This window comes from Thermobia domestica, chromosome 15, assembly GCF_964235325.1.
Source record: "Thermobia domestica chromosome 15, izTheDome1.hap1.1, whole genome shotgun sequence".
Classification (NCBI taxonomy): domain Eukaryota; kingdom Metazoa; phylum Arthropoda; class Insecta; order Zygentoma; family Lepismatidae; genus Thermobia; species Thermobia domestica.
Window position 1 is genome coordinate 197,768,842 of NC_137468.1, and position 21,100 is coordinate 197,789,941.

The 21,100-nt window shown below is 38.0% G+C and overlaps 1 protein-coding gene across 7 annotated transcripts in view; it reads right to left on the minus strand.

Moving 5' to 3' along the window:
• LOC145671795 (kazrin-like) overlaps positions 1-20,838 on the minus strand; it is a 312,194-nt gene extending 291,356 nt beyond the window's left edge. For 4 of the 7 annotated variants that reach the window (XM_081741017.1, XM_081741016.1, XM_081741015.1 and 1 more), the window contains exon 1: positions 20,101-20,837. In XM_081741017.1, coding sequence (XP_081597143.1) covers positions 20,101-20,110 — 10 coding nt within the window. In that variant the 5' untranslated portion in view covers positions 20,111-20,837. Of the gene's footprint in view, positions 1-20,100 lie in introns of all 7 variants that reach the window. The other 3 variants (XM_081741014.1, XM_081741011.1, XM_081741013.1) reach the window with 2 other exon arrangements.
• Positions 20,839-21,100: the final 262 nt, after the last annotated feature.

The window sequence follows — 21,100 nt, forward strand, 5'->3', positions numbered from 1 at the left end:
TAATAATGCAACAATACAGGTAAAGTGTGCCGAGATAGGTCACAGGACGTCCAAGGACTGCATGTACACATTTCGTACACTTTGGTGGATACAGAAGATGTAGTCAGCAATCAGCAGAATCCTTTGATCGCCTTTGATCCTCAGGTTTCCTCAGGTGTACATTTTACAGAAGTTGCATGAACCCACTGAACATCATTGGAAGGGGGATCGAACGAGAAAACTATTCAGCCTCCACGTTAATCCAGAACAAAAGAACGCTTTATCGACTATCCAAAGACGTCTCTATAATCTAGTGGTACATCCATATACTTTTATGCACTGTGAATATATGGATGTACTGTTATATCCACTGCGAATTTCAGTGTTAAACAAGTGAAGAAGATATCCTAAACTCACTGTCACAGTATTCCGAAGAGATTACGGCGATTAGCCAGCGATTTTAAAGTTTGAGTCGTTTATTAAGCACATCACGAGTACTAACGAAGTTATTTTGCTTGTTCTATTGACAGAAGTACGCTATTTCCTTCATTCAATGTAACTCCTCAATTTACCTCACGAATTGTTTGTTCTAGACATTTTGGGGGGGAACTTCCCCCCGGAGAAGACCAAAATAATACCTCTATAATCCTCTATAATATAATAATACAATAGTACCAGCAGTCCCCCCGGAACATTTTTTTTTTCTGAAAGAACGACTGCTCACGACTGGGGCTAGTAAAATTATTCAAATATTTCTTTGCTGTTATTCAAATATCCGAATATTCTTTTCAATATTCAAGCAGTTACTCATTATTCAAATATATATATATATATATATTTGTTATCAAAAAAAAGTGTCCAAATTTTGCTAGATCAACTCATGACGCTGAATGAACACTGCAATGGCAACGTTATCTGTTTTTCCTATCCTGTGACTTCGGCAGTTTCACGGTAAATAATAAAGCGGTAAGGCTCACAGTACATTCTGTGTACATTCATTACATATATATGACCATGTTCTTTCTTAATCCAGTATATTTCAATGGACAAAAGCAATTTTTGACTGGATACCAAGAGGCAAGAAGAGGGCCCAGAAAACGTCCTCATAAATGGTGCTGTGACGAAAGACAAAGTCAATAAACACTGCGGAATAACGTGGAGAAGAATTCAGGACATTGGAAGAGAAAGGACAAATCCTGAAATCGGGGTGTTGGGAAATCAAGCTGAAAGTTTTGCAAGTACATTAAGATAGCAAGGGCGAATCTTTGTTTAAGTAGAAACTGTGAGAAAACTAGGGGCGAACCAGGACAAAACGCGGTATCTATGTGTTGTCCAGAACTATCTGATACGAGGAAAAGAATAGATTTTTCGAGTTCGCCCTCTATCTTCCAAGGTCCAAAATTACCCAAGATAGATGGCTGTGGAGAAGAGTTACAGAAATCTTCATCCTGCAATGGATTGCCAAAGTTTGAATATGAATGTATGAGGGGCTAGAAGAGCAACGAGGCATGCAAGAGTTGTCAGGTTCAAGTATAAAAACTTGTACAGTTCAGCACGTGAAGGCTCAGCACTTTACACTTTGTATTCCAACGGAAAGTTCGCTTGTATTCGCGATGTAAGAGGTAATGAAACGACGTGGTAGGAAACATTGAGGAGTGAGGGGCTCAGTTATTGTAAAAATGAAATGAAATCTTAACGTCTCACGGTCATGGCGGCTAGGCTAAAGGAGACGGTGATGATAAGACATAAATGAAATGCTGGAATGAAGGAAGTGGTAGGAAACTGAAGAACCCCGAGAAAACCCACGCAAACATGATGTTTGTCCACCACAAAACTCACATGTCGAGAGCTGGGATTGAACCAAGGACCCAATGCAGCAAAGGTAAACGCTCTTCCACTGAGCCACTGCAGTCCCTTCAGTTACTGTAAAGTTTTCTCGCATAGCTCTCGCTAATTTCTCCAAAATAAATTTTCCCAATGTTTCATGGATAGTAGTCATTGTTTAAAAGAATTAGTCAGGATTTTATTTATTTATTTATTTATTTATTTAGACTATATTTTTAGAGACACAAGAACACGAAAGCAACATTAAAATATTCAGGTGTGGAGGTGCTAAGTTCTCTCAACGACAATATTAGGGGGATGGAAGGGCCTAAGAACCCCCAGTTCGGATTGCCTATGTTGTCAGTGAATTACAGAGGAAGATTCTTAGAATATGCTGACACAACAAAGTAAAACTAAAAATATGTTGGTGTACGTCAGTGTAATTTTAAGAGCCTTATACAGGGTATTTCAAAACAACACCGACAACGTTTTCGGAGATGATTTCTGACACCAGGATAAGATAAAATGTACAGACCAACCTAGGGATAGAAATCCGTCCTTTCGGAGTTATATGCTGCCGAAAACATTAACAAAAAAAAAAAAAAAAAAAAAAAAAAAAAAAAAACTTTAAAGGTCCATAGCTCCAAACCTATGGAACCTACCATAGTCGGGTCAAGACAGATTTCACTTAGGAACTAGTATGTGCCCTATTCAAGTTTCAGACAGAAACCTTCGGTACTTCCGCAACAATTTTTATACAGACTGTGTGTATATACTTCAAATTATATGCCCGTAGCCACACTCCTTCTATAAAAATTGTTGCGTGAGTACCTTAGGATTCTGAAACATGTATTTCTGGATAGCGTACGTATTAGTTCCTAAGTGAAGTCTTGACCCGACTACGGTAAGTCCCATAGTATTGGAGCTATAGACATTTAAAGTTCATTTTTTCATGTTTGCGGCACCCTATAACTCCGAAATGATAGATTTCTGCACCCAGGTTGGTCTATACTTTTTGTGTTGTCTTGGTGTCAGGAATCACCTCCCAAACGTCGGTGTTGTTTTGAAATACACTGTATATACTATGAGTGTACGAATAAACCTAGACTGAATGTTTAAAAGGTCCTGTTATTGTGTGTGGTTGCATTCCGAGAAACAAAACGAACGAACATCTTCAACTGTTATTATGAAATGGAATGTGCTGTTGCCTCATTGTATAGAAATTTTTAAAAATGAAAAAAAAAAAAAAGTTTCTAGAATTGTTTGAATCAACTACCCGAAAGGTTCCTATGATGGAAAAAGAAAAACAACGCAGATGAGGAAATACAGAACAAAGCTCAGAGCAGTTTTCTTTTTTATTGTTATTTATTATGATTCTACGGTTGAAATCAGTCGGTAATTTGTAGTTGTAATTTCCCCAAACCATACTCTATCCCCCCCCCCCCCGCCATCTATCATTTCACATCTGGATAAAGGAAACTTTTCCATTTTTAAAAAATGAATCAAAAGCTATTTTGCTGCAAGCAGTTTTATTTTCTGTTTCATACTTTCTAAAACTTTTTTTTTGTTGTTGTTTGTTTAAATTTTGTTTTTGTATTTTAAATTAGTTATAATGGCTTCCGCCTAACGGTACATCCTCACTACGAACATCTGGCGTAATACCTCATTCATTTACGCTCGCAGTCCAATGATAATATTCCAGCTGCACTCAATATTAAGCTTGCATGTGGAATCTTATTTATCAGTAGTTACGTCAAAACAGTTGTTCATTTTCCGATGGACAGACAGAGTAGAAAAGTTGATTTAAAAGCAGATGTACCGTATGTTACATTGAAATATTTTATTACATTACTGTTTTCACAATACGTGTATGTCATCTAAAAAAATGTAATCAAACCTTAAAGTTTTATGTTTCACAGTTATGTTGGTTAGGCTAAAGGAGACAGTGATGAAGGGAAATAAATACAATGGTGGAATGAATAAAGTGGGAGGAAACGAGAGAATCCCGAGGAAACCCATGCACCCATGTACAAAATCCACTCGATGCGAGCTTTATTTTACGACCTATGCTTATGTCATTTGCAGCAAAGGAGACGGATAATTGATGTTAATGAACAATTAGGAGAGAAAATAATTATGGGGAGGAAAAGGGAGATCCTCAGGAAACTCACCAATATGATGTGCACCACAAATCAACATGGAACTTCTCACCCTAGAGATGATTTCTCTACCACTGATCTACCACGTCCCCAACCTTATGCTCAAATTCATTTATATTTAAAGTTTTAAGGGGCACGGTGGCTCAGTGGTAGAGTGCTTGCCTCTGGTGGGTGGAGTCCTTGGTTCGATTCCCGGCCAAGTAAGTTTATGGTGGACAACATCGTGTCCGTGGGTTTTCTCGGGATCCTCCCGTTTCCTCCCACTTTCTTCATTCCACTGTTTTCATTCATTTCTCATCGTCACCGTCTCCTCTAGCCTAGCCGACACAACCATGATTCGTAAAATTTGAATATTTCATTTCATTTAATTTTTTCTGAAAGTCAACGATAAACGTTAACGCACTTTATCTGTACCTTTTATCATTCTATAAACTATAGTGGCAAACAGTATATTATTACTTGCACGTGAACTTAATATTTTTACTTCCGAGAAAGCGGCTCCTCTTTCGTTTTTCATTCTTTTAAATCTCATGTCAGCGTCTTAATTGAGAGCGACTGTTTCCTTATTACAAGCCATGTGCACACAAGAACAGTGAGAAGATCTGATAAAAACAAGCAGTTCTTAATTGAATCACTTCATTTATATAAGTAAGGCTCTGAGATTCCCACAGATATAGGGAAACAACGTAAGTGAAACCATTATATTTGTACGTGAAACCATTATAGTAGGTCTTTCATACATATATCTCAGGTATATATGGCATTCTAGAGTTGGTGCTTATTTCCCTTGCAGTAGGAAATGTTGGTCTACATTTTTCTCTGAGAATAAAATGAATGGAAGTGATTCAGATTTAGAAAGTGAAAATAAACTACTCAAGTAGGTCTCAAAGAATTATGAGTCTTAAAATGAAAATACTCTCGCCTAACTGAATAGTTAACCCGCATAACATGGTGTGCATGGTTTCAGGTTCGACTTCCAGTAAGGGTACAGTGGAGCAGCTAGGATGGCTAAGCCAGGCAACCCATATTCTCCTTAGTACAGAGATATTAAAAATGCATTCTGCTTACGAGCAGTGTATTAAGTTTGTGGTCCTATATATATATATATATATATATATATATATATATATATATATAAAAGGCATTTTATTATAATTTATCAGACACACACACACACACACAAAGAACTGTCAGTCATGTTCAGAATACTTTCCAGAAGCCCTGTATTAATTTCTACCTAAGATGTCAGCAAATCAGTTCTGTGTTCAGGCAAAATAATAATAAAATAAATAAATAATAATCATAATAATAATATAATCTCCAGGTGTGATTAAAAAAGAAAATCAATGTTCATTTTCAAAATCGTTACTGAATTCTCTATGTCTGTGTCTCTGTTATTTGCGATTGTTTTCAATTTTGATCCCAGCATTCGATAGAGCATCAAAAACTATCTAAGAAAGTGATCGAATTTTCCCCGTCACTTTTACCGTTTTCGAGATATTAGCCAAAAAATGGCCGATTTCCGGAGATTTAAAAGCCATATCTCGGGAACCGTAAGTTATAGAGAGATGATATTGGTGTTGATCAATATCTAAGAGGATGGTAAACATTTTGGTATCAAATAGTAACCGCTGGCCACTGGTCACCAGTTAATATTGGTACCAAAATGTTTACCATTCCCTTAGGTATTGATCAACACCAATATGATTTCTCTAGGATTTACCGTTCTCGAGATATTGGCCAAAATGTTCGAATTTCGGGAGATTTAAGGAGCTATATCTCGGAAACCGTAATTCATAAAGAGATGATATTTTGCGAATTTTTGCGAGAAAGAGGAGGTGCGGATAAAAAGATTTACTTTTGTACATAGGAACAATCACAGCTATCCTTCCCCCTTCATCTTTCCATTCTTTTAAAGCTCGTTCTGCCAATGCTCTTGGAGCATTCTCAAATGGTTTTTAAATGTTACCGATTTATTGCTTAAGCGAATTTTTAATGCATGGTACTTTGATATAACTGGTCCCTCATTTTACTTCTGGAAAGAGCATTAAAATTCTTCGATTTTAACTCAGCATCATGAGACAAGTTGGAAGCTAAGTGACTTAAGAGGTATCGAACTGTTGACCAGAAAGCCAAAAATATTGCCACCTCGTACCAAAGGGCGCCGACCCTGGGAGAGCCGAGTGGGTCCAGGCCCCCCCTCCCGAAAAGCTCATGTGGGCCCCCTCGCATTGCATTTGTGAATACACAATATTTGGTATAATTTGAATGCAATTTGTCTTTAAATCCCTATATATGCCTTCTACATCTGGATGCCCCCCCCCAAATTTACAGAAAAATCGGCGCCCTTGCTCGCACCCGAAAAACTGACCACACATCACCTAATTAAATGAACGCCATCTTGTTGGCAAATGCTCTTCACAGTGTGTAGCAAAAGTGTTCAGTGTCTTCTATCTGCTAGATAGTTTCATCAGTATTTTAATAAAGTGTAACTGAAGAAACCTGAAAAGAATGTGACTCTGACAGGCCATATGGCGCATATTTCAGCCGACTACAAAATACTAGCGCTATATAATTCTTGTGACATCGTTATTAAAAGCACGGAATTTGTGATATTATTCAGTTCAAAATCTCTTGACGTCGCGAATTCAGTCGAGGAATTTGAAGCTTAAAATATATAAAATGATTTATATATATATATTTGAAGCTTGTAATCATGCCTGTTGTTCTGTATGGTTGCGAAACATGGTCGCTAAGTCTGTCTGAGGGAAGAACGTAGACTGAAAGTATTTGAGAACAAGATCCTGAGACGAATATTGTTAGGGTCATCAAATCTAGGAGGTTCAGATAGACAGGTCATGTGGCCAGAATGGGAGAAAGTAGGAACGCTTTGAAAGTTTTGACCGAAAATCCAACCGGAAAACGACCATTAGGGAGACCTAGGCACAGATGGGAGGACAATATACAGTAAAGATGGGTGTCGCAGAAATAGGAATACAAAGTAGAAACTGGATCCAGTTGGCTAAGGACAGAAGTCAATGGAGAGAGCTTTTGTGAACTTAGCATTCAACTTCCGGCTTCCGTAGGCCATAGAGTTAGTTAGATAGATAAATATTGTTACTATACCGTGTACAGTGTATACGGCTAATATGTAATTGTTGACGCTTAGATGGAGATACCCGCAAAATATGTTATTGATCCTATCAGCAATAAAAGATATATCAGAAGTTGTTTAAATGTTTAATAATTATAGTTGTGTACAAATACTGTATGGTTCATAGACTTGGACATAATGGAAGTTTGAGAAGATGTATTTACAGAGCTTCGAAATGTGGTGTTGGAGAAAGATGAAGAAGATAAAATGAACAGAAAGAGCAACAAATGAAGAGGTTTTAAAACGTATAGGAGAGAAGAGGGCAATTCTATCCAGCATTCTTCGTAGGAAGGCTAATTGTATTGGACACATCTTGCGAAGAAATTCTCTCCTTCACACCACCATAGAAGGAAAGATGGAAGGGAAGCGAGGAATAGGAAGAAGAAGAACACAACTGATCGATGAGTTGAAAAATAGAAGAAACTATTGGGAGTTGAAAGAAGCAGCTGAAGATCGAGAAGCGTGGAAGGAACATTTCCAGGCCCAAATCTATAATTAAAAAAAAAAAGAAAAAAAAAACTTATTAGTCCAAGACCTCCGGAAAGGCAGAATACTTCAATAATAATAATGTGTGGGGGTATTGAGGCACGCTGGTAAAGCGCTCACCTCTGGTGTGAGAGGTCCCTAGTTCAATCTTAGGTCAAGCCAGTTCGCAAATATCCGTCTTCATTAGCCTAAAACAAGATAAGCGTGGGATGTAAAGTGAATTATTTGTCTTCATTTTAACAAATTCCGTGCGTATACAGAAGTTTGAAAGGTATGAGAAATTAGTAAAGAATAACAAACTACGTCATATTGTTATACCAAGAACAAAAAGATTTAGGTTATCATTGAGAGCAAATTTTCTATGGTCGTCCTTATACAGTATTGAAACAATCCAGTACTGGAAAAAGAGAGAGAGAGAGAGAGAGAGAGAGAGAGAGAGAGAGAGAGAGAGAGAGAGAAAGAAAGAAAGAGATAACGTGTAAAATGTGCAATTTTCATGACAATTGCAGCGCAGGGATTATCAATGGTTGTTGAATCTCCACTTTCAGAGTGCTTCATTAACTATAAAATTTATCGTGAGAGTAGAGGATTGGATTTTATCATGACACGATCTTCTATACGTTGAAGAGACAACGAGTATTTGCAAATTAATGCTGTATCTGCGCTGTAAACGAGAGTTAATCCCTTTTTGCTGGAAATCGATTAGAAAAGTAGACAAGAGAACAAACCCTAATCACAATCAAAATGACTGTTGAAGAAAATAGCCCTGAAAGCATGGACATTGAACATTACAATGCGCAGAAGTTTATTCCTAAAGAGTCATACTAGGTTTATTAATGGAGCGAAATAAGATAAACATGGAAACCTGACTTAAAAGATAAAATAAACAAAAAACAATCTATATAAAGGAAGTGCTGAGTGAGTGGATGATCAATTATCATTCTAAACTGCTTAAGCCAGAAACTTAAAATCTGGACAGTACATAGGATCAGGGGGCGTCATTTAGGGAGGCAGGAGGGGGCAATTTCCTCCCCTAAGTTACACACATATACACCTATTAGAAATATAATATATGGAGAAACATGGTTGGAACTGAACAGAGATGGATGTTAATTGTTGTTTGTTCTTTAAATGACTGATTTTACTGATTTTAACATGTTGCAGAAAAATGATTAATGTATCAATAATGTACGATTTTTTCTGTCTACTTTTCTGAATATTCGGACCCAAAAGGAACGGGAATGGGGAATGGCGGAAACTTCATAACGAGGAACTACATAATTTATACGGTTAACAAAACATTGTTAGAGTCGTCAAGTCTAGGAGGCTTAGGTTGGCACGTCATGTAGCTAGAAAGAAAGTAGAAACGCTTTCAAAGTCTTGACTGGAAGACCAATCGGAAAACGACCATTAGGAAGACCTAGGCGCAGATGGGAGGACAATATTAAGATGGATCTCGCAGAGATTGGAATACAAAGTAGAAACTGGATGCAGTTAGCTAAGGATAGAAGTCAGTGGAGAGCTTTTGTGAACGCGGCATTGAACCTCCGGGTTCCATAGGCCATAGAGTGAGTGAGTTAATGTATAACTACTATTGAAGTATTTAGTAAATATAGGCGTACACCTGTGCTTTCCCATTTGTGGTTCACAATATGAACCATGGGTGATATAATATACTTTAATGAATATAGCTAACAGATATAGCTTTAAAATTATTTCAAAATGTACAGCTCAAAATGTACAGAGTGCAGATGAACGTTTTTTTTTTTAATTTTTCAAAAAATAATAAAAAAAAGAGGAACTTTACACTCATATGAATAGTGCAAGTGTTTTTTTTTTTAATATTTATTGTATCTAAACAATAAGTTAGATAATGCCTAAAGTACGTACATATAAAAGCTATAGGCACAAACGATCTAACTATTGTAGTACGTTCAATGTTCCCCTATTGGCGATCTTACTGGAACCTTGTGCACGCCCGCTAAGGTTACATACTAGATTAGTGGACTATTTATTCCTTCCTCCCCTTCTCTCTCTCTCTCTACGTAGGATTTATGATGTAAAGTAGCACTAAGGAAATAGTTTGGAAATTTGACGAGCAAGAGAGGGGAAGAATAGGGTAGCAAATATATAGAAATGTCCATTTTAAATGAAAAGACTATATACCACGTTTCATGTCTCTGAACTTAGAAGATTCGCAGCTATAGACATTATCCTATAATAATTGCAGTACCTACTCCTTTCTCCTCCTACTTTTCTTTTCTTCTAGGACGAATATCAAAGAGCCTGAAATATGTATTTAATTGCTTTAAATGAAGAGTCTAAACAACAAATTTCATGACTCTACCTTAAGGAGTTTTCACATATGGATATCTTATTATAACAATTACAATCTCATTTCTCCCATCCGTCCGCGTCGAATTTTCAAAAGTCCTTCTTAAGCGGTACCTATATTAGCCCTAATTTGAAACTTCTAGCTTTAGTACTTTGGCTTAGGCGTTGAGCATTCATTCATTCAGCCAATCACGCTTTCTCCTTTTATACAGATGTTCCTGAAATAAACCGACAAATTTTGCATACGTATTCAGGACCTTAATATAAGAAAAGAAGTTTGTGTGTAACCGGTCAGAAATCCCTAAGTACAAAGATACAAATAACTTTAATGTTAAATAGTGGGATTTGTTGTAGGGTGGTTACACTGAATAAACCAACTGACAGACTTCGTCGTGTTTAGGATCTCAATGCAAGAAACAAATTTATCTTCGATTTTGGTCGCAAACTGCTAATTACGAAACAATTTAATTGGCAAATATTGAGAAATTCTAGCAATACCAACGCGCACACTTTTATGACCAACGTACATGAAAGATTTGTTTCACCATGCATGTTGGAAGAATTTTTCCCTACACATACCAACTTGCTGTCCAACTTACTTGAAGAATGAATCAAAGAGTCACGTGATTTCTTCCGCTGTCGTGATTAGTAGAACTAAATATGAAATAACCAACTTGCATGAATGAACACATACACGGTAAACATGAATGAAGGACGGCAAAACCATCATGCAGGATTACAAAAGATTTGGAAAACTTTCAACACGCATGAAAGAGGCCATACCCGATCAACTTGCCTCTGGTTTTATCACTTTTCATGCATGTTGGAAGGTTTCTTCATGCATGTGTCCCTTTATGTTTTGGTTTATTTTTATGGTTGAAATACGTCTTCCTGACTACAAAATACATTGTGTTTATTTTCAAGCAACATTGCCTTGAAATAGCTAATCATGTGTTCTTAATGAGCGACATTGCCTGTAATGTGGTTAGTTCTAATTAGGAATATTTCTCAGGAGTAATTAACAGCAGTTTCCTCGGAATATCTTCCTACAGACCATGAAACCAAAAATAAAATAAACTTTCTTGGAACTAGGGAAATAAAACTTCTGCAGTACTCAATTTGACTGTCCTTCAGTTGACGGAATTTACAACTATATAATCAGCAGTACACGTATATGAATGTTCTATGAAAACAATTATGACCATTAACCTATCATTGAAGTTATTATTTGTACACTCATGTCCAAAATGATTGTCACATATCTATAACTGTCTTGTTATGGAAATATAATTTGATAATGATTTTGTGGTGGTACCTTTAATACTGATACTAATGTGTATAATCGGGAAAGGTATATTTGTGGTAAATTTCATGGGAAAAGAATCATAAATACGAAAATTAGAATGAGTAAAACAAAATGTTGCTAAATGGACAAAAAAAAGTTTTATTTTCGTTTTATTGTTCTTATTTACTGCTCTTTTGACATGAAATTTGCCCCATACATGTCTTTGCAGATTATACACGTATTAACATTATAAGAAATACGGGGCGAATTCGTTCTCAAATTATATTCCTACAACAACATATTTATAGACAGGCGACAATAATTTTGGACATGAGTGTACATATAACTCAATAGAAAGCTATATTTCTTGTAAACAACAGAGCAAAAAAAAAAAGGGGGGGGAATTGAGGTAATAAGTGGGATTGGTAGTAACTTGGATACCTTAAATTGCCACCATCTCCGGCATTTCCGAACTGTCACAGATAAGAGTTCTTATTATATTGAAATTCTCAACACGTCTTCGAAATTCGTTGGTTTCTTTCCGGAACACCCTGTATATAGAGATAATAGTGACTGAGCTATACGGGGCTATCTATAGTACTAATATGAAACCAAAAGTGTGATTAAAATCGAACTAATAGTCTTGATAAAACCAAAGGAAGTTATACAAAGGAGAGTTTGATGGTTTTGCTTCTTACTCTAGGATCTAGGGGCTGCGGTGACTCAGTGCGTAGAGCGTTCACCTCTGGTCTATGGTGTTCTTGGTTCGATCCTAGCTTGCACCAAGTGATTTTTGTGGTGAACAAACATCGTGTTCGTAGGGTTTCTCGAGGTTCTCCCGTTTCCTCCCACTTTCTTCATTCCACCCTTTAATTCGTTTCCCTTCATCACCCTCTCCTTTAGCCTGCCCGGCATAATCGTGGGACGTAAAGCTTCAAGATTTGATTTCTTTTCTTTTACTCTATATTTAAAACCGCGAGAGAGCTCTGGGTCTCCTTACTGAAGACAAGGGTCATTCTTAATTGCGGGACATTTACTTCAATAACTTTCTTTTGAGGAACTGCTCTCTTTAGATTATACTATAATCACCATGATTCATTTGTGGCCAGGAACATAAAAGTACTTACAGAGCACTTGAAAACTACATTCCGAACGATGACTTGAAGAAATGTTAAAAACAGTGTTGTATTTAGTCCAAGGAATGTCATGGGGGTGAAAAAAAATTGCTTTGTCACTATTGCGCGGGCAGCGTAGAAGGTAACGACCTGAACAATGTCCATCTGAAGTGACAGAAACACGTTACATTACGGTACAGCATCTTCTTCTCTTGAAGGTCAGTTGACTTGCACACATTTTTTTTCATACATTCTAACCGATGATCAAGTTACAACAAACACATATGGCATAATAATTGATGTTACATTCCGTCCAAATACCATAATCAACGTATTCCATCACTAACACTCAACTAGAAGGGCTGTTCAAAATTAAAATCGTAATATGATTTTTAAACGCGTAAACAAAATTACGAAGTGAAAAGAAGACCAGTGATGAACGTTTGTCTCAGTAATTTTGCCTTCGACTGATATAGTGCGTTTATTGAATAATAATAATAATAATAATAATAATAATAATAATAATTAGCCCGAAGTAGTTGGAAGTACAATCAGTGATCAGCTTCCACATTTCTTCTTCGATAAGGTCAGTGAGCCACTACTACTCCGTGTATCTATCTCCCTGGAGTGTTAATGAGGATGAGGAGGGCAAACAGTGGCGTAAGCAGTATTTCATTAAAAAGGGGTTCTTCAAGCACTGTATCTCATTACCTTTTAGGGTAGTGTGATTTTCGTTATATATATACGCAGGGGTAGATTCAGGATATGATCAAGGGAGGGGCTAAACCATATTTTGCCGTTTTATCCAGTGTAAAGCAGGATTGAAACCCATTCTACCCAGTGTATATCTGAGCGTCAAGGGGGGGCTATAGCCCCTATAGCCTCCCCTTAGATCCGCCACTGTATATACGTATATAATGTATTTTTAAGTGCAGTTTCATTCCAATTAACAGATGGGCGGGCCACAGAAAGTAACGCCTTCTCTTGGGCCAGTGACATCAATTTACGTGTAGTAAAGCGGTATTAGGAATGGGTATCAGGAATTATTTAGTTATTGATTTATTGTCATTAATACTAGTACCAATGAAGTGTCATTCACATAAGGGCAATGATATTATCTGAGCTGAGGGTGTTAATCCTCTGTTCTGGAGCCACTCAGAGGGGGTTGAGACAATGGGAGCCCTGTTAGTGAGATCAAATGAGTTCAAGAACGAAATTATGCGGATAGTGATGACGGACGGTGCTGGTAAATGCGACGGTGTGGGTTGTAGAAAGAAGTGGCCTGATCACGTTCATGGATTGCAAGAAGATAATCGACTGGTGAATATGCATAACGTGGTATATCTGGAATTTGATCTAATAGTTTGTGAAGGATCGGATGGGGTGAGTGGCGTTGATCGGTGTTGAACGCAGCGACAGCGGAGATGCTGTAAAATAGTAAATATTTCTTGTGTGGCGCTCATGCATGTAGTAAGTAGGCAAAATACAAGACGTGACGTTCGAGGACTTGTAATCTGTCATAAAACTTTGGCGGAGCGGATATTCAGGCGATATGTCCATAAGTAAGAGCACGACGAACAAAGACCTTGTACGTATAAAGTATGAGCTTCGTATTGAGGCCTCACTTGATTCCTCGTAAACCGCGCAACGAATTGATTCTTCGGCACATATTAGTTTCTAAATTGGAGAGATGAGTTTTCCAACTGAGTTGTTTATCGAAAGTGACACCAAGATATTTAACACTATTTTGCAAACATAATTGTGAGCCTAGGAGTAAGAGATGTAATCGCTCAGGATTTCGTGTTGGACAATATGTGATGCGTCTGATGTCATTTGAGTTTTAGATGGATTTAGTTTTAGTTTCCATTTGAGCACCAACTGTCAAATTTATCAATTGCTGGTTTTAAAGTTACGTTTATACGATCGACCGACGAACAAAGAGCGAGGTATGAAGTATCGTCTGCAAACTGTAAAGAATAGTTTGGTTGTGGAGATGGGGCATACCAGCTACGTATAAAATATAGAGTAGAGGAGACAAACCAGAGCCTTGTGGAACTCCGGCTTTCAGAATAAAATGGTGGGACATGCTAAATGTTGATTCTTCCAATATTTTGCTCAAGGGGACGTTAGCTTTGAAACCGCCCTTGCATACCCCACTGGTACCAAATAATGATTTAATAGAGCGTCCAATTGGAAATGACTGTTTTAAGGGACAATAATAAAGTCCATACGGATGATTAAGGAAAGTGGGATTTTCGAAACTATGCCAAACAATCTTCAGCGAACTTCAAGTTCGGCATCTATTAATAAGAAAACGAATAATAGGCCTAATCACATTATGCTCGTCTTGCTCCATCTTGGATTTTTTTTTTAATGAACGTAGTTGCCACGCTACAAACAATGCTGATTATTGGCTGACGAAAAGGCTCATCATTATAGACAGACTAAATGTTTTAATGTGAAAACACAAGACACTAACTGAAACAAATTAACGCCCTTCGTATTTTTCGCATTCGGCACTGCACATAAACAACTAAATAAATATTCCGCTAATGCCTTTGTGCCCAGTTACAAAACTATAGTCGTTATGATGAGTTTGAGGAGTGTAGGCAGGAAATGGAGGGAAATTCCAACCGAATTAAAGCAACGAATGACCCAATTAAAACCTTAGGAAGACTTTTAAAATAAAGAACAACTTATTTTGAGGGCAGGGAACGACGAACAAAATGAATATGGAATGATTCGCAGCGAGTCGTGACGATGGAGTGGACAACTGCCAATTTGTGTGTGATTACGTGTTATGAAAGCGTTAGATTCTGTCTGATCTTCTGTTCTTTGTTTCAGCTCAACAAAGGATACATATATTTAGGCTTTGTAATAAGAAAATTAGTTTACGGATTTTCAACCAGTTGGCAGAGAATTACGTGTGTGAATATAGTGGTATTTTGGATTAAGTCAAATGCTTTACGTAATTTATCACGTGCTTGTAGATGAGATGGTCCAACCAAATTGTAGATCGTCGGGTGTTATTTGGAAGATACGAGTAAAACATAGACGGATGGTTTTATGTTTGAAATAATTATAGAGGACATTCAATGTCTTATAGCAGGCCCGTAACCACGGGGAGGGGAAACACGGTGGCTGGGCCTCCCCTAAATTTTACTACCCCCTAAAATGTTCACAGTAGGCTTGCAAATGAACTATAATACGGTTGAACTGGGCCCCTAATTTCTACCGCCCCTCTACATTTTGGGGCTGGCTACGGGCCAGTAATATAGTACGTTTAGGTTTTTTGAACTTGTGTGCGCTTAGTATGCTGGTGACAAAAGGAGTTCTCGGTGGATAAAACAGTTTAATTACCTGGTCATTTCGTCGAGCTTAAGTTGCTGTGTGATCTGTAATCGATCTATATCAGGAATAGCAATGTAATTCCAAGTTTTTATTTTGAGGAAGGAGGGAGATTTTGCACCGACATAAGTAGTTTCACGCTTTGCATTAGCATATTTCTGAACTATTTAATGTATTAAAATATACACGTATCTCGAACTCAGTGGGAGGTGCAATTTCCCCCGTGTCCCCCTTAAATGGCACTCCTGATGAATACCAGAGATCGTATATCTAATGTGGAAATGGACACTTTGCCATTGGAAATTTAATCTTTCAGTTTAACGCCCCACGTTTATGCCTATAATATTAAGGGACACGAATCATTAAGGCAAGTGAATGATGATGGAAGAAAGAAAGAACTGTTTTGTGGGACCTTGAATAAAGAGTTGAGAAAAAGACTCATAAAATACTTCGTGTGGAGTATTGTACTGTATGGGTCAGAAGAATAGGAATGGCGAAAGAAGCCTTTAGGAGGAAGAAAATACTATTTTGTGGGACCTTGATTAAAGAGTTGAGAAAAAGACTCATAAAATGCTTCGTGTGGAGTATTGTACTGTATGGGTCAGAAGAATAGGAATGGCGAAAGAAGCCTTTAGGAGGAAGAAAATACTATTTTGTGGGACCTTGATTAAAGAGTTGAGAAAAAGACTCATAAAATACTTCGTGTGGAGTATTGTACTGTATGGGTAAGAAACATGGACATTACGCCTGAAAAATGATGAAAAACGACTGGAAGCTTTCGAAATGTGAGTGTGAAGAAGAATGGAGAGAATTAAGTGGATCAGGCGGAAAACGAATGAGAAGGTGTTAGAAATGGTGGGGGAGAACAGAACAAGATTAGATATTATTAAGAAGAGGAAGGGAAACTGGTTGGGACATTGGAAGTTGAGAAGGAACTGTATCATGAAGAAAGTATGGTGGCAGGAAAAAGAGGGAGAGGGCGAAGAAGGTTACAATTAATGGACAATATCAAAACAGAAAAATCGATCGTGAAGACGAAGAGGTTAACAAAAGACCGTTGAGCATGGAAGCTTCTCAGCTGCAGCAAGTGACCTGCCAATAATGGCAGAATGTCTATGATGATGATGATGATGATGCCATACTTATGGACGAGAGGCAGGGTGGCTGAATGGTAGATATCTCACCATTGTTGCGAGGGGTTTCTGGTTCGATTCCTGGCCATGTAAGTTTATAGAGAGACAACATTGTTTCCTTAGATTTTGTCGAGGTTTTCCCGTTTCCTTCTACGTTCTCATTCCATAGTTCCCTTTCAAAATTATTAATTTTCACAAATCATCCTTTTTTATATATAAAAATAAATAGCAGAATCATGTTAAACTTAAAAATCCATTTCATATTTTATACCGTACTTACACATAACACGATTTGGAAGGCAAAAAAAAAGAAAAAAAGAAAGAAAATAAAAGAAAAAAGAAAGAAAAGAAAAGAAAAGAAAGAAAGAAAAATAAATCTTTATAATATGTAACTATCGTATATTTTATTACTGACCTTAACGCTGTAGTTAAGAAACGCGGAGGATTACATTCCGCAGAAATTCTTCTGCGAGCAATGTGCATATACTATTTTTTACCGATTTGCTTTTATTATCCGTATGGTATTTGGTGAAGAATACCTACCTGAAGTTATGCATGTTGTGTTGCATTCTCCATTCCGATACTTGTTCAGTACTAGACTTCCAAACTGCTATTCACATGTAGCGGAAATCTTGTAGAACGTCTATCTCGGTTTATCTCTCTGTCAACAAGTATCAGAACAAAAACGGTAAAAGGTATGGAGATTGTTTCTTTTTTCTTTAAATCAATTCAGCGATCCAATAATAGTTTATATCTCACCCGTCAATTTAAACTGCAAGAGGTAGAAATTATCAATTGACCGAGTGAAGTAGCTCAAATGGTACAGCGTTGGTTTCGCATTCGGGAGGTCGTTGGTTCGATTCCCGCTGCCGATCATCCTGACTGGGGTTTTCCAAGGTTTCCCTCTATCCTATCAGCAAATGCCGGGATGGTACCTACTAAACAGGCCCTGTCCCACACCTTCCCAAATGCTTTTCATTGTTATCGTTGTTGTTAAATATCGAGTACAAAATGGCCTTAAAGCCCTATGTGGTGATTCTTAAATAAATCTAACATAAACAAAATAAAGAGTTTGTGTGTCTGTGTGCGGCCTCGAGACCAGACGAGTAGACCGAGAGTTACCAAATTTTGGTCACGGATATCTTGGTCTAGGCTCCAGACCAAGACGAAGAGTTTTGTTTCTCTTAATCGAACCAGGGAGGTCTCAGGGGGAGTTTTCCGGGACATATAAAAGTAGTAGAAAATGACCGATATTAGTTTCAAATTCACAGTTTTCGCGGTCGCTGAGATTAATGGTGAAACTTCGATCGCATTAACTTCCAAATTCACCCCACTCGACTGCGGGCCGAAGATCACCGGGGGGATACCGAGACATGTAAAAATAATCCAAAATGATCGATATTAGTGTCAAATCCATAGTTTTCGCGGTCGCTGAAATCAATGGTGAGCTTGCATTAGCGAAGACTCAAATTCAGCTACGATTGTATGTGGGCCGGGGGTCACCTGCGAGGGAGTTTACCGAGACATGTAAAAATAATCCAAAGTGACCGATATTATTGCCGAATCCATAGTTTTTGCTTTCTCTGAGATAAATGGCCATACTCCACAGGCGTTGACTTCCAAATACAGACCCCATCGGCTGGAGGCCAGAGGAGCTTTTTTTCTTTTAATTCGAACCAGTTGGTTTCAGGAGGAAATTATCGGGATATGTAAAAGTAGTAGAAAATTACCAATATTTTTGTTTCTTCCGTTGTTTGGTTTATTTACATAGATATTTTATCAGACTCATGCGAAGAATGGATATTTCAGCTAGTAAATATATATATATATTAAAAAATCCGGTTTCAATGTTTCTCACCATACAACAAAAACGATAACAAATAGCTACAAGCTGTTTTTCTGGAATCGATTCATCGTTTGAAGGAACCATAACTGTAATAAAACTGGAAGTGAAAAATATATTAGAGGAGAGGGTGCAAATGTGGAAACGTGAGGGTAATGTGGCTTCGGAACTGGCACTATGACTTATAGTGAGCCATTTTTGCGTATACTCTCTATCGCTAACACGTCTGCTATCCTCGCCCCCTTCGCTACTGCTTGGGCCCCCGTTGCTGCGATGCTGCTCTGACTCGGTTACGTAACATTCGTGCTTTTTAGTGACAACCTAGCACAAGTTGGTTCGTGTTTTATGCACTGTGGATTTTATGTCATACGTCGACATTGTATTTATACTCATCATAGTTTCAACAAACCATAATCACTACGAAGTGAGCCAGAGTGACGAACAAGCGATTTGGGGAAGAAATAAATAATACCCAGGCCGTACATCGTTACACAGCAAATGTTTGTTTTCCAAGCATCTGGCTCAAGATAGGGTTAAACTACGAAATCCCCTTTGTACACGCCACTGCAGGGGCGGATTCAGGGGGCGATCGCCCTCCCAGAAGAGGAAATTTCCTTATTTTATATATAAATAAAACCCATCCCAGAGTTTGGAGCTCTTAAAACTATCTCTAAGTAGCAGTATTACAATTCACCGCCCCTTCCCCAGGACAGGCCCACAACCAGCCACAGAGTTTTGGGGGGGCATGAATATGTTACGGGGGCCAAGTCATTAAAAATTCTCTTACGAATAGCTAAATTGTGTTTCTTGTATTAATAATAACATTTTGTGTTATGGTCTGAAGGAGCAACGAAAAGTTTACGGGGGGCCAGGCCCTCATGCCCCCTCTGGTTGCGGGCCTGCCCCAGAAGTCCGTCCAGGATCCGCCACTGTATTTTAAACTCACCAATGGTACTCTTTTTCAACCTAGGGAGACCCGGGTTCGATTCCCGGCGGGAGCTCATGTGGTTCGGATTCCACGTTAATCAGTAGGTCCACGTCTCATATAGCCTCGCTGCTGAACGGGACGCTAAACTAAAAAAAATCAACTCTTTTTCAACCTATGAACTAACAACACAAACATCGAGTTAACTAACACATGATAATATCACTTCCTGTCGTATCTGTACTGTCATGTGTCAACTACTGGAGCTTGTGTTATTAGTTCATAAGGGGCGGGGGGGGGGGGTTGTATCAGTGAGCTCGAAACACATCAAAGTATTAAATAATTTGTTGAGGAACGAAATCTAGTGTTTTACTTTGTCTATCATCTACCATAACGTTTGTTCTCTCACACACTTTCAGTATTAATGATTTAAATTGACACATAACCCTATATACAATAAGTAAATAGCTAGTTGAATTAACATTATGGAAAATTAATTAGTTATGATATCTCACCTTTGAACATTAGTGAATGTTCGCATCCTTTGTTATCCTGCAAGTAACAATCTTTGTTCTAATTTTACGTCGATTGGTATGGCGTAGATTTTAAACTTGAGAATGATTACTAAACTCACTCTGAATATAGAAATAATATGTGTTACATTCTTTTACTAGTGGCTTCGTACTCTTGAAATTTCGAAGGTGACACACACTCACAATTTGTAAACATTTCAGATGAGTTATTAAATACTTTGTTTCGCTTGTCACATGAATTTTTCTTTATGATAAATTACTTACATTTTCACTTTACTAATCATGAATAATGTCTTTTAAAAATAAAAAGTTGTGCAATGGACAAGAAAAGACACTGTAACACGACACAACATAAACATATAAACAACACTCACTCACACACACACTTTTGTATACGGGAACGCGTGCGCCTTCTACTGTAAAATGTAAGCAAAGGCAGAGACGGTCGCGCTTTGAACTGGCTGCACTACATGTCACACACACGCACGTACAAACACACACAGAGCTACGATCCAGCCACACTCGACGACAAACTAAAACTGATCAAACCGAGTCAGTACACATTACATTTCGTCCTGCACACGCTCGAGTCAAACTTAGTTCATGGCCGCATCGGAAGATAGGGGATTGCTTCTGCTTTGCTTTGCTTCGACCACTCTTGTTTTTGTTCCGAAGCGTGCTCAGCCGTGACGATCCCCCTCCTCTTCCCCTCCCGAATCCAACCTGGCCGAACCGAATCAAGCTTAAAATGAATCTCCCCCTGCACTCTCTCCCCTCCTCAGATGTACGTTCCTCACCCTACAAAAAAGAAGCCCATTAGACGCACCTCATGAGGGAAGAACACAGGTGCCTTCGGGCTATCAGGTAAGATATACATATACAACCAAAGAAAGGCGGACTGGTTTTCCTGTACAAGATGATGGAGGGGAAAAGATGTGGAATGTTTCGGAAACTTACCCCTCCCCCAAAGACACCCACTCTC